Source organism: Ostrea edulis, chromosome 3 (genome assembly GCF_947568905.1).
Source record: "Ostrea edulis chromosome 3, xbOstEdul1.1, whole genome shotgun sequence".
NCBI lineage: Eukaryota > Metazoa > Mollusca > Bivalvia > Ostreida > Ostreidae > Ostrea > Ostrea edulis.
The window spans coordinates 85525239-85540463 of record NC_079166.1 but is presented as its reverse complement, the minus strand read 5'-3'; the positions used below and the strand labels follow the sequence as shown (position 1 = coordinate 85540463).

Genomic DNA, 15225 nt, shown 5'->3' with positions numbered 1-15225 from the left:
CTTTTCCCTCTTCTCATGGTTGAAATAAATCAGAAAGAATTCTATTTTAGTTGCTTTAGATGCATAAATTTCTTTCTGTAATACAACATCCGTGTACGATGTTTCTGGGTAATGTAATGACGTGAAGGAAATTCTGTAACCTGTAGCGGTCACCTAGCCAAGTTACTGATCACGCTTGCCGTTGCTTAACTTGTGTGATCAAGAGAAAAACTCTACCACATCACTAGAAAAGCTAACTCTCTAGCGAGGCAGTATAAGTTCCCTCTTATACTGCCCGGTATAATTCTATTTGTTTCGTCATTAAGACCTGTGATTAGATAAATGTACCTTTCATTTTGAAAGAAATACATAACGACAATAAAGAAAACGTTTCCGAAACACTTTAATATTTTCATATCTTTACATATTCAGATGCACTGCTCCTCAAAATAGTACAGCGTTTCGTTCCTCTGGGACCGTTTTGGATCACTCTGTGAAAGAGATGGAAAAAATTATGATTCCTGTAAATTTATGTTTGCTCAAGTGCAAAATAACCCCTCCTTCCACCCTGTTGACCTCGAACAGGAAGTGAATTTTACTCCTTATTTTTCTATTATGCATTCTTTATAGGAGTTAAGAGATTGATCTCTGTTCGTTATCTTCACCTTTATAGGAGTTAAGAGATTGATCACTGTTCGTTATCTTCATCTTGATAGGAGTTATGAGATTGATCACTGTTCGTTATCTTCACCTTTTCACCAGGGAATTGAAAGCTTTTAGGGGAAGATTCGTTTCCTTTTCATAGTGGATTTTTTACCAAATAATTTAGGATTTTACCCCAGCACTTTTCAAGCAAATCTAAATATGGACAATATATCTGTATCGGGTTTTTCCTGGTCAATTATGAAGTTTACGGTATTTTAAAATTGTATGGAAATTACATGTATTTATTGTCAAAATAACGAGTCGTGGAATCGATACAGTCACTAACATTGGAAACCCTCTCGGAGTCTTGATGGTATCCCATTTCCTCAGATTACCCGATGGTGTAATTTTGTGACAGAATGATGGACTCCAACCTAGATTTCAGGGTAACTAGAGTCTAATAAAATCACATTTATGTCATTGTTATTAAGTGAAAAGACGAGTTTTGTGAAAGATTAATTGATTGATTGCTGTTTTACGCCGTTTTGGCAATATTTCAGCCATTTTACGACGGTTGACTAGCTGAAATATGTTTGGTTGTGAGTATTGGATTTAGCCTACTCTTTTTTTTTTTCGAAAATCAGCGAAATGCTTGATTGTATATTGTTTAACGTTACGGTTGAGAATTTTTCACTCAAACGGAGACGTAATCATTACCAGTGAAGGTCTGCAAAATTTAGGCCTATGTTCGGCGCTCATGGCCTTTGAACAGGGAGGGATCTTTATCACAGGTAAAAATACAGATCATTTCATGTATATGAACAGCTGTATTATAAAGGTATTAAAAATTTTCTGTAAAAATGGCATTCTTGTAAATATTGTAGGATATGATTGTCAATATTTGTAAAACAAATTCTTGCATTGATTGCACATTATTTAAAAGTTTATTTTGTATCCACATAGGTGTAAAATCCACTGCATTTCAAAAGAGTGTGATGTATAGTTAATAGGCAGTCACACGATATACATCCAGGCTGATGTTGTCTGTTTAGTAGATAAGAAAGAGTAAATTTTTAATGCCCGATGCGCGAGTTTTGTGAAAGGAAAACTAGGAGAGAAGTTGTATATCAAAGGTGAAGATAACGAACGGTGTTCAATCTTATGATATGAACAAGACTTAGTGATACATTTAATAATGAACAGTGATCAACCATAAATAAGGACAATCACTAACCCTTGGACATACCGGAGGTGGTATATACATTACATATATATAGCTTCTTATTCTTCTACAGTTATATATAATGCCTCGGGGGGGGGGGGGGGGGGTATTGAAAGCTAGCGTTACTGAAGGGAAACCAAATAACTTTGATAAAATACATTTCAAATTGACTCATTCAGCGCAATTGTTGAACATATGTCCTTTGCCGTCTCAGAAAAACAAAATGCTGTGATAAAATTGAGGAATTCATTTCAAAATTAAGGATTATCTTCCTCATGCATAGCTCTTATCCTTAGGCGAATTTAACTCCACCTTTTTGGCACTCTGTTGTTCCCTAAAATAGCTCTAGCAAGTTTATTTTTATTTCGATTTTCAAACATTTTGGTTGAACATCACTGAAGAGACATCATTTGTCGAAATGCGCATCTGGTGCATCAAAATTGATACCGAATACGTTTTACATGTAGTAATGTACAGGGCAAAATGGCATCAAATTTATCCCAGCCTGGGAGAATGGTACTTGCTAAATTGTTCACATTGGCTAAAACATCGCCCCGAAAGTATATTTTATGTAAACATGGTCCATGAGAATCAGAATATTAATGCTCAAAGCTTAATTGGGAACAATGAGATTACGATTCCACTTTCCCAGATAAATAATTCTTATCAAGAATTTAGAATACGACAATCTAACTAAAATCAACGATGGAGAAATTAGGATATTTATCTTATTGAATCATGATTGTTCAAAACAACCTGTCATCAGGTCAAATGCTGCTGTCTGACGTGTTTACCTGATCAAGCTATATGACTCACGGCGGGTGTGATCGGTCGACGGGGAATGCTTACTCACCCTCGACACCCGAGCCGACCTCTGGAATGTTCAGGAGTCAGTGTTTGCTCTACTCTTAATTTTGTATTCTTTATGGGATTTATGAGATTTATCAATGTTCGTTATCTTCACTTTCTCATTAAGGATGATCATTGAATAAATGTGAATTTTCAGAAATGTTGGAAATGTAAAGATAATGATAACAATTGAAGTCGGTAGCGTGATTACTAAATAACTGGAAAAGCTAATCGTGTTTTGTTTAATTAGATATTACTCATTGAAACCTAAGAGCAGTTTTAAATTATGAGTGTGATAGAAAATAGAAAATGCACATTTTCAAGGACACAAGACGTTGTTACAGCTGTGCATTGAAGTGCAGCTTCCACTACACGATTTTCTCCCATTCTTGGGTATTATTCATTTCTTCCTTTAAACTGCAGTTTTATACTCTAATGGAAAATACACACTTTCAAGGACTTACTTGGACACACGCGGGTGTTGCAGATTTGTACTGACGTGGAGGGCCCAGTACATGGTTTTCCCCCATACTCAGGAGGAGGATTGGAACAACATCTATATCTTGTTTGTTCTCCCCCACCACAGGTCACAGTACAGGCATCGAATGATGACCATTCACTCCAGCCTCCATCGACTGTGGATGCAATAATGTGTACATATGAATAGTAATGGTGAGAATTGTTTGAGAACAAAAAAAAAATCTGCTTGTAATCATGACCTTCTAATGTTGTAAATGGGAAGATACAAATATACTTGGATATCTTTGAGTATTGAAGAACGTTTACTGTCACCATTTAAACGAAATTCAATTTTCGGGGAAAAAAAGCTACACATGCACTGTAAACTAACTTGAATTCGCAAGCGAGAAATTGTTTGCGAGATTCGCGAAATCTTCCTTGCAAAAACTTTTCACCACAAACCAATCTTTCAATGTCTCCTTCATTTTGGATAAGACAATCTCGATCGTAAAAATGGTCGCGTCAAAACAGTTTATCACTGGTGAATTGCGAAATAAAGTTGTAACGAATGAAAATTCATACACAGTATCCGCTCCAAATATGTGTTGATCCGGCGGTGGACAATGAGGTAAGTTAACGTTTATGTTTGAGATAAAATGGGCATCTCTGAAAACTTACCTGGACATCCGTTAGTGTTACAGCTTTGCGATGAAACGGAACAGCCAGGACAGTCTTCGCCATCATCTTTTGGGGCGGGGTTGGTGCAGGATCGAGATCTTTCTTGTGTCCCTCCACCACAAGTTAAACTGCAAGGCCCATAGTTGGACCACGAAGCCCAGTTTCCGTCAGCTTTAGGACGATATATTACATTGAAATACACTTTAAACTAATGGTTTCATTTCTTGACAAATTGATAAAAATAGACACCCTCTGCAAAATCGTATATTGGACGTTAATATGGAATAGAAATACAAGGTTTTTAACCCCACCCCAAGGTTCTTTCTTAGAAGTCCCACTACAAACCCAATTGAAGGATAACGAGTGTCAGTTCCCGCCAGCTTCAGGAAAATAAATATTATATTAATGTAAAACTTATACGGTACCAATTTTGATGCACCAGATGGGCATTTCGATAAATAATGTCTCTTCAGTGATGCTCAACCGAAATGTTTGAAATCCGAAATAGCGTGCCAAAAAGTGGAGCCAAATTCGTCCAAGGATAAAAGCTATGCATGAGGGAGATAATCCTTAATTTTGAAATGAATTTCTAAATTTTATAACAGTAATTAAATATACATCCGTATTTTCAAGCTAGTAACGAAGTACTTAGCTACTGGGCTGTAGAGACCCTCGGGGACTAACAGTCCACCAGCAGAGGCCTCGACCCAGGGGTCATAATGTAAAACTTATACGGTACCAATTTTGATGCACCAGATGCGCATTTCGACAAATAATGTCTCTTCAGTGATGCTCAACCGAAATGTTTGAAATCCGAAATAACTATGAAGTTTTAGAGCTAAATATAGCCAAAAACAGCGTGCCAAAAAAGTGGAGCCAAATTAATATCAACAATAAACCGATTCAATAATTGATCAATTAAATGAGAAACGGAAAACCAGAATATCAAATTTGAAACACGGATACAGATTTAGTCTCGAATTTTCCTGAATAATATATTTCTCTTTGGAATGTTAAGAGTAGATGCAAACCATAATCAAAGGATGCCAACACGTATTTCATAGACGACAATCATTGCATAAGTTTGGATTTCGCAAAGTCTGAGATACTGATAATATTATTAAATACTGAAGTCATGGCACAAGAGTTTTAATAATCAAATTAGTCTTGTTACATGCATTATTCTATTAAACTAAAGTTCAATTCTAATTCTGATAGAAAATACACGTTTTCTACATGTTGGACTTACTTGGACATTTCCGAGTGTTACAGCTTTGTACTGAGGCGGAGTCTCCACTACACGACTTTCCGCCATAGTGAGGTGGAGGGTTGGCGCAGCTTCTATATCTTGTTTGTTCTCCCCCACCACACGTCACAGTGCAGGTATCGAAAGGTGACCATACACTCCAGCCTCCATCAACTGTCGATGAAATAATGCGTAGAGATTGAACATTGATGTTAAAGACCAACTGACAACTCAAATTCTGTTCTGCTTCTCCAATATTTTATTCTCAGCTGCATATGGTGTTTATGTCTCTCAAATGATTTGATACGCGAGAGTATGTTCTGCGGATGATGAACAGTCACCCTACAGTGGGTATGACCTGTCAACAGGAGATGCTTATTCCTCCTATGCACCGAATCCCACTTCTGACATGTCCAGGGGTCTGTGTTTGTCCTACTCTTAATTTTTGGCCGGGTTGTACGACGTGCAAATAACTTACAGAATGGTGAATGTCAGGCGGGCTTCCGTTTCTGTAATAGGGTACATGTACCTAGAGTGTACCTAGAGTGTGTAATCAAATCCTCTCACACCTCTAACTTGATATTCCGCAAACTTTGTTCAATTGTTATAGATACATTGAAGATGTGAATGTGCCTCTACGAAAGTGACCACACATTTTTCGAAAAATTTACCTATAGTTGAACTTAGTCATTTCAAGCATTTCTTGAATAGACGGTACCTATTTTGTGTAATCAACTCCTCTCACACTTCTTACTTGACGTTCCTCAAACGTATAGTTGTTATGGATACATTGAAGATGTACATGAGTCTTTTACAACGTGATCAGACATTTGTTTGAAAAAAATCACGTGTAGTTGAACTTAGTCATTTCTAAAGCATGTCTTGAATAGACGTTACCCATTTTTGTAATCAAGACCTCTTACAGCCTTTAGGTAACATCCTTCAGACCTTGTACAGCTGTAATGGATGCCTTGAAGATTTGCATGTGTCTTTTCGGAAGTGATCAAACCTTCTTTGAAAAATTAAACATGTACATGATGTAGTTGGACGTCGTCATTTTTAAGCATGGTACTTACTTTGTGTATTACCAAGTCCTCTCACAGCTTTTATTTAACATTTTTCAGACCTTGTACATATCAGATGTTATAAAAACATTGAAGATGTACATGTGATACTTTAAACGTGCCTTCCTATTTTGGATTTTTTTTTTTTAATTTTTTTTTTTTTTTTTTATACATTTTATACATCTTTTTTCAATTATCTTATGTACTACTGTCTCTATGATAGATAACATAAGCAACCCCGCCATGTCTGTTCTTGAATCGATTTTGTATTCTTTGTGGGAATTGTGAGGTTGATGCTGGTTCGTTATCTTCAGGTTTTCATAATCGGTAATGCTCTCCCGGTGACGATCGTTTAAGACTACAAGCCATATGTTTGAAATACTTTAAGTAATGACCTCGAGAAGCCGCAAATGAAACGATAGAGACATACTTGTACGAATTACACAACCGCATAACAACATTTGGGTATTAAAGTACATTTAATATCACTAGTTCTAAAAATGATTGCTTAAAGACAATGGTAATCTATTCTTGTTGTACCAAAATTAATTTTCGAAAACAAGTATCCACTTGAAATCTAATTTGATTACGTGATGCACAATGAGTTCAAGTTTAAATTTTAGGATTTATTCGTGGAAATGGATAAAACGTGTAGCTTTCTGAGTACTTACCTGGACACCCGTTAGTATTACAGCTTCGTGATGAAACGGAGGAACCAGGACATTTATCTCCACCATCTTTTGGGGCGGGGTTGGAGCAGGATCGAGATCTTTCTTGTTTCCCTCCGCCACAGGTCACACTGCAAGGTCCATAGCTAGACCACGAAGCCCAGTTTCCATCAGCTGTACGAGTAAATATTGTATTGAAATGTTTTTTTGCACTAACAGCTTCATCAATTAAACAAAAAAGAAAAATACAACCCTCCCCTTAAAAACATTCAACACCGAACTTTAACATGGAATAAATAGACATGCATTTTATACCTCAGAAATCACACTAAAAACCCTAAAGCAGAAAAACAATGTCAGTTCTCGTCAGCTTTGGTATGCTACGAGTAGGTGCAGACCAACATCAAACCATATCAATACTTATTCTATTGACGTCAATCATATGATAAGTAGGAATTTCCCCACATTTTGAAAATTTTGAGATACTGATGGATTATGAAGTACCGTAAAGTCACGTCATAAGAGTTTATCATTGAAGGTAACCATTTCCTACAAATATTATTCGTTTAGGGTAAAGTACAATTTTGAATTTTCAAGGACTTACTTGGACATTTGTGGGTTTTACAGCTTTTGACTGAGGTGGAGGGCCCTATACATAGATTTCCTCCATATGCAGGAGGGTTGGAACAGCTTCTATATCTTGTTTGTTGTCCCCCGCCACAGGTCACAGTACAGCTATCATACTCCGACCATGCACTCCATCCCCCATCGACTGTTGATGAAATAATGTGTACATATGAGCGGTAATGGTCTCTTAGTGTCTATCGTTTTCCAAACAGCACATGGTGTGCATAACAACATTTGATATATGTTTACTGTCTCCATTTCTTAAAACGATTGCTCAAAGCTAATGATTATACTTTTCCGTCGAAGCAAAATGCATATTTGAAAAATAGTTAGACTAGAAATCCAATTTGTGATGAACAATTCTATGTTCTAATGTTCTAGTATTTCGGAGTCATTCTCTCTAACCATTAAAAAACTTCTGCACGCATAGTCACCGATTTTCACAAAACTCGAATCAAAAGACATTTATATAATATGTTCAGGATGATACTGACCATAGTACTATGGAGACTTATTTTGTGATAAGATTAGGATATTTTCTAAACTTTGGTAGTTCTTGCACAAAAATGCAATGCAAAACATTATGAATAGTTTAGAAATTGTGTTTTTATACCAAGCGACAAAACTGATCCTATTTTTATTTAAGAGAAAAACTCGATTCAAGAACAGAAATGTCCGAGTTGCTTTAGAATATATCCATCATAGAGACAACAGTACAGGAATTCAGATGAAATAAAAATAAACTGAAGTATTCGTGATAGAGAATCAACTATGTGATGCTTTTAAGAAGTCTACCTACTCTCTCTATTTTGTATTACTTTTAGGAGTTATAAAATTGATCCATCATACGAATTTATCTAAAATTAGCTATTTTTACCGTATCATGATAGAAATATTTAAACCATTAATTAAATATCAAACTAAATAATAAAATAAGTTTAAAACATTATTTCGTAATTACTCTATAAGAAATCAAACTAGACCAAGTATGTTTGAATGAGAATGTGAACTTTTCCTCTTTTGTGACCTGAATGACATGCACGTGTAAATTAGGATGATTTTACATTACTAATTAAAAGAAATCGATGACAGTCTGTGCCTTATATAAATGGTCAAGTGGTTACAGAATATTGCAGTAAAGGATAAAACGTGTAGCTTTCTGAAGTCTTACCTGGACACCCATTAGTATTACAGGTTTGGGATGAAACCGACGAGCCAGGACAGTCTTCTCCACCATCTTTTGGAGCGGGATTGGTACAGGACCGAGATCTTTCTCGTTTACCTCCGCCACAGGTCACACTACAATCCCCATAACTGGACCACGAACCCCAGTTTCCATCAGCTTTTGGAGGAAAAGTTATATTCTAATATATATTAATCCAACAGATGTGTTTGAGAAAGAGACTGCTACCAACAAGTGAAGCTGGATTTTTGCATAGAGTAGATAGACAAGGATTTTATCTTTCTCCAAATTGTACTTTTCCCGGTAGTCACAACATAAAAAACAAATATCACTTCCCGTCAGCTTCAGGAAAAAGACATGTATTCTATTATAGCAACAGTAAACCGATTCCATTATTGAACTAATAAAGGGTCAAACAGAAAATCAAGATATCATTTCTGGACGAGAGATCCATGAAAACATAAACGTTTCTTTGACGACAATCATGGAATAAGTATGCATTTTATCAAATTTGGGATATTCTGAGATACTAATAGGATACTAACAGGAGTTATGAGACTGTTCGTTATCTTCACCTTTATAGGAGTTATGAGATTGAACACTGTTCGTTATCTTCACCTTTATAGGAGTTTACGAGATTGATCACTGTTCGTTATCTTCACCTTTATAGGAGTTATGAGATTGATCACTGTTCGTTATCTTCACCTTTATAGGAGTTATGAGATTGATCACTGTTCGTTATCTTCACCTTTATAGGAGTTATGAGATTGACCACTGTTCGTTATATTAACATTTATAGGAGTTGTGAGATTGACCACTGTTCGTTATATTAACATTTATAGGAGTTATGAGATTGATCACTGTTCGTTATCTTCACCTTTCACTAATAACATTTTAAAGTACTGTATGCTCAAGCCATGATAAGTCTACTTATCAGAATAATAAAGTAAAGTCATTTTCGAACTCTTAAATACACATTTTCTACAACTAACTTGGACATTTCCGAGTGTTACAACTTAGCACGGAGGTGGAGTCTCCAGTACATGATTTTCCACCATACTCAGGAGAAGGATTGGAACAGCTTCTATATATTTTTTGTTGCCCTCCGCCACAAGTCGCAGTACAGTCGTCAAACGATAGCCATTCACTCCAGCCTCCGTTTACTGTCGATGAAATAATGTGTACTAGTACTGTTTTAGTGACAATCGTTTGAGAGCATAAAATATGTTTAAATTTGCGTCTTAAATGTGAGAAGTCATGACCTCAAATTGTCATGAATACAAGTATATCTGTATAAAATATAAGTATCTCTCACATATTTACCCCTTTATCCGATGGATATCACTCATATGAAAAATTATTCTTATTCCAAGGAAGGTGTACCTACACCGCGTGACGTAAGGTGCACAAAAACTGGATCAGCGTGACAGAATTCCCCCCAAAATTGTAAAAATTGGTGAAAGTGGCACAGGTGTTATTAAATTCTTCAAAATTTGAAAACAATGAATATATGTGAAGTAATTAGTTAAGATCGAGGGAACAGACCTCTCATTTTCATTGTCCACCCTAATAATTGTCTCGAAATAGTAAAACAACTCAGCGTTGCATACAAGTCCTGATCATGTTTTGTGTCGATCTTAAAATATTCTTAATGATCAAGAGAACAAAAATACATTGAAAGAAAAAGAAACCTCACATTACATGTCATGAGCTGAAATCGTTTTTCTTAAAAACTCAACATGAAAACCGTTTTATTGACACCCCCTGTCATACTGATCATGTCATACTGTGTAAATCTTTCAAAGTGATAGAAAACCGGATAGTTCACGTTGGGAAGCGAACATACTAAGACCTTTTTCACCCATTTATCTAGTAGATATCAACTTTCCAACTCCTTGCACAAAATGAACCCGGGATACGCCACATTCAACTGCACACAAAAGATTGCATCACAAACACAGATGTACGAAACACAAACATATCTAACAATGAAAGGACCAATACCCCCCATGTCACAGGAAATAATATGCATGGTGGAAAATTCATCGTCAACATTCACATACCAAATCCAAATGAAGACCGCGCGTCATCTATGACACATATTTGGACAACCGTTTTAATCATGAATAATCACACAACTTCAACGTAAAACGTTCAAAATGCATTTTTTCTCTTTTAAAAATGATCTTTGTGACCGTCAGTATTCATTTATATATATTCCAACGAACTATTTGTAGCAGCGTAATGCTAACGTTACAGATGAAGTTTGGGTTGAGGTAAACAAAACAGAATACTGGGTCAGTATTATGAAAAAAAGTCTGTTAGGATAAAAGATGTGATAAAAAGAATCTCCCAATGGTTTGTGGCTGGGTATGCCTAGATATGACTCGTTGTGTGTTTTCTATCCCATCACCAATGCTCAGGAATAGAAAACAAAAAAACTCGTTAAATAATAGTCATATTCAGCCTCAAACCATTGGAGATCCTATATATTTCGATGCATATCTCAAATACATGGCAAAAGTTTAGTATTGAGCATGTTTAGTATCACCACTTCTTTAAATGATTGCTCAAAGCTAATACTTGTAAAGTTTTGTTGAAGCAAGCTCAATTTTGGTCACAATGTTCTAAACTGGAAATTCACTTTGTTCAAGTGAAGAACAGTGAACCGAGTTAATGTCAATTTTTTTTAGGATTTAATCGGGAAAAGAGGGAAAATGTACTTGACGCAATTCACCAGGACTTGACACAAAAAAGGAAAATGTTTAGATTTCTGAGTACTTACCTGGACACCTGTTAGTGTTACAGCTTCGTGATGAAACGGAGGAACCAGGGCATTTATCTCCACCATCTTTTGGGGCGGGATTGGTGCAGGATCGAGATCTTTCTTGTTTCCCTCCTCCACAGGTCACGCTACAAACCCCATAGCCGGACCACGGAGTCCAGTTTCCATCAGCTTTAGGAAGATATATTTCATTCAAGAAAACATTAAACCAAAGCTTCGTTGATAAACAAAAATAGAGAAATAACCCCTAGCTAAAAAGTGATGCTGGTTTTATCCTCTTTCGTCTAATATGTCCCTTCGCCAGGAGTCACACAACAAACCCCATAATGACATCGAAGGCAGTTCGCACCTGCTTCAGGAAAAAATAAATTGATGTTAAGTATCTACGAATTTAAATGATACACTATTCAATATTAGAAAAGAAACAAAACGCAAACTCAGGAAGATACAAATTTGTTAATTTGACTCCGGCTTCTCTATGGTTAACGTCCCATATTTATGTATGGTTTATATGTCTCTCAGGTGATTTAATATACAAGAGCATGTTCCACACATGATCAATCTTTCAATAGAGGCAAGCTTCTAACAATGAAGTTGATTTTAATAGGATTTCAACTGCCTAGTTTGAAGTCAACATTTTGCATATTCAATGGTCGTTGTAATGATGTTATTTTCAAATACAATATCTTACCAGGCCGAATGCTGTCTAACGTATTTCCTACCGATTGTTAAACCGTTCAGTACATACTGATTTTGACTACGGATAAACCCATTTACCTGATCAGTATAGACGACTCACAGCGGTATAACCGGTCTACAGATGATGCGTGCACCTTTAAGAACTCTGGTATGTGCAGGGGTCCATATTTACCCTACTCCTAATCTATATTCTTTATTGGAATTACAAGACTGATAGCTGTCACCTTCACCTTTTCATATTTCACTTTATCAAGCCTGCTAAGAGTAGATACAGCCCAAAATCAAACCATGTCTCCGTTTATTATATGGACGACACTATTAAGGTAATGATTACACTCTAAAGTTATTTCAAACTAGTTTTACCAATCGAAATATTCTTTTGTTTTGTACTGATATTATTGATTTCAACTGAAGTGTAATTTTGAAATGTAAGAGAATGTACATGTTTTCTTGTACTTACTTGGACATGTTTGTATGTTACAGCTTTTCACTGAGGCGGAGTTTCCAACACATGGTTTACCATTGTATTGAGGAGTAGGATTGGAACAGGTTCTAGTTCTTTGCTTTTGTCCCACGCCACAACTCACACTACATGTGCCATACCCCGACCATGCACTCCAGTCCCCGTCAACTGCCGATGAAATGAAGCGTACGTATGAGTGGTAATGGTGTTGAGGATTATCGCAAAACGAAATCTTTGCTAGAAATTATTCCATTTAATGCTTTATTTATTTGATGAGTTTTGCGAACAGCCCTAGTGCTAGGAATATACTTTCCTCAAAATTAGGATTTATGAGCCATGACATCATAATGAATATAACTTTCAATGACAATATCACGAATACGTGATTTATACAAAGCTGGATATTTAGAAACAGGGGATGCTTACTCCTCCTAGGCACCTGATCCCACCTCTGGTGTGTCCATGGGTCCGTGTTTGCCCAACTATCTATTTTGTATTGCTTGTAGGAGTTATTAGATTGATCACTGTTCGTTATCTTCACCTTGCATGATGGAGAAGGTGAAATGAATCTTAAACAAGAGGCCCATGGGCCACATCGCTCACCTGAGTCACATTGACGCTTATCTGAAGACTTTCTATATATATTTGAATGTAAAACGTTAGTCCCTATTGTGGCCACAACTTACATATGTACCCCTTGAGGCCATGATTTTACAAACTTGAATCTGCACTATGTCATAAAGCTTTCATGTAAATGTCAACTTCTTTGGCCCAATGGTTCTTGAGAAGATTTTTAAATATTTTCTTTCTATATATTTCTATTTAAAACTTTGATCCCCTATTGTGGCCCCAACCTATCCCCGGGGGACATGATTTGAACAAACTTGAATCAGCACTGTGTTAGAAAGCTTTCATGTAAATCTCAGCTCTTCTGGCTCAGTTGTTCTGAAGAAGATTTTTAAAGATTGTCCCTATATTTGTATGTAAAACTTTGACCCCCTTGTGGCCCCATCCTACCCCCGGGGGCTATGATTTGAACAAACTTAAATCTGCACTATTTCAGAAAGCTTTAATGCAAATATCAGCTTTTCTGGCTCAGTGGTCCTTGAGAAGATTTTAAAAGGTTTTCCCTATATATTTGTATGCAAAACTTTGATCCCCTATTGTGGCCCCATCATACCCCCGGGGGCCATGATTTAAACAAACTTAAATCTGCACTGTTTCAGAAAGTTGTCGTGTAAATACCAGCTTTTCTGGCTCAGTGGTTTTTTGAGAAGAATATTTTCAAAGATTTTCCATATATATTTGTATGTAAAGCTTTGATCCCCTATTGTGGTCCCATCATAACCCCGGGGCCATGATTTTAACAAACTTGAATCAGCATTATGTCAGGAAGCTTTCATATAAATCTCAGCTTTTATGGCTCAGTGGTTCTTGAGAAGAAGATTTTAAAAGATTTTTCCTATATATGTGTATGTAAAACTTTGATGCCCTATTATGGCCCCATCCAACCCCCGGGGGCATTGATTTAAACAAACTTGAATCTGCATTATATCAGGAACCTATCATGTAAATCTCAACTTTTCTGGCTCAGTGGTACTTGAGAAGATTTAAAAAAAAATTCCTACATATTTGTATGCAATACTTTGATCCCCTATTGTGGCCCCATCCAACCACCGGGGTCATAATTTGAACAAACTTGAATCTGCACTATCTCAGGAAGCTTTCAGGTAAATATAAGCTTTTTTGGCCCAGTGGTTCTCGAGAAGAAGATTTTTAAATGACCCCACCCTATCTTTGCATATTTGTGATTATCTCCCCTTTGAGGAGGGCATGACCCTTTATTTGAACAAACTTGAAAGCCCTTAACCCAAGGATGCTTTTGGCCAAGTTTGGTTGAAATTGGCCCAGTGGTGCTGGAGTAGTCGAAAATGTAAAAAGTTTACAGACGGACAGCCGTACAGACGGACAGACGACGGACAGCAGGCGATCAGAAAAGCTTATTTGAACTTTCAGCTCAGGTGAGCTAAAATCACTATTTGGTCTTCACTGGCAATTCAGAATGCAGTACACCAGCATGGAACCCCCTTCCCCCCTTTTCAATAGTATTTTCCCTTCCATTACCAAAGTAATTTAGAACAATTGAAAAGCTTATTTGAACTTTCAGCTCAGGTGAGCTAAAATCACTATTTGGTCTTCACTGACAATTCAGAATGCAGTACACCAGCATGGAACCCCCCTCCCCCCTTTTCAATAGTATTTCCCCTTCCATTACCAAAGTAATTTAGGACAATTGAATTGTTTTGCAAAAATCAGTGAAGTTTGCTTTTAAATGTACCCAACTAGATGTCAGACAGCAAATGCAAAAGCAAAGCGTACCAATCACAAGACGTTCACTAAGTATGGGTACATATATCAACCTCCCCCTTTCCCCCTAGCTTTTTGAAATTTGGGGAAAACGATTGATATCAACGGGCGTTTCATGGAGTTATCTTATATCACATAGGGAAGGCCTGGGATAATAAGTAAATACGCTTACTTCATCAGTCAGTAGTATTGCACCTTGGTCTTTTAGTGAAAAATAATTTCCAAACAAGTGAGGAACCTTAAGAAATTAAGCCATGCCAAAAACATCCAAGTTTATATATGGAACAATTT

At 36.6% G+C, this 15225-nt stretch overlaps 1 protein-coding gene across 1 annotated transcript in view; it reads right to left on the bottom strand.

Moving 5' to 3' along the window:
* Positions 1–365: 365 nt before the first annotated feature.
* LOC125676184 (SCO-spondin-like) overlaps positions 366–15225 on the bottom strand; it is a 52429-nt gene continuing 37569 nt past the window's right edge. The window contains exons 17-26 of the mRNA XM_056159263.1: positions 12565–12735; positions 11406–11576; positions 9613–9783; positions 8609–8779; positions 7415–7582; positions 6814–6984; positions 5082–5252; positions 3833–4003; positions 3160–3330; positions 366–470 (exon numbers count right to left, since the gene is read on the bottom strand). Coding sequence (XP_056015238.1) covers positions 466–470; positions 3160–3330; positions 3833–4003; positions 5082–5252; positions 6814–6984; positions 7415–7582; positions 8609–8779; positions 9613–9783; positions 11406–11576; positions 12565–12735 — 1541 coding nt within the window. The 3' untranslated portion in view covers positions 366–465. The remainder of the gene's footprint in view (positions 471–3159; positions 3331–3832; positions 4004–5081; positions 5253–6813; positions 6985–7414; positions 7583–8608; positions 8780–9612; positions 9784–11405; positions 11577–12564; positions 12736–15225) is intronic.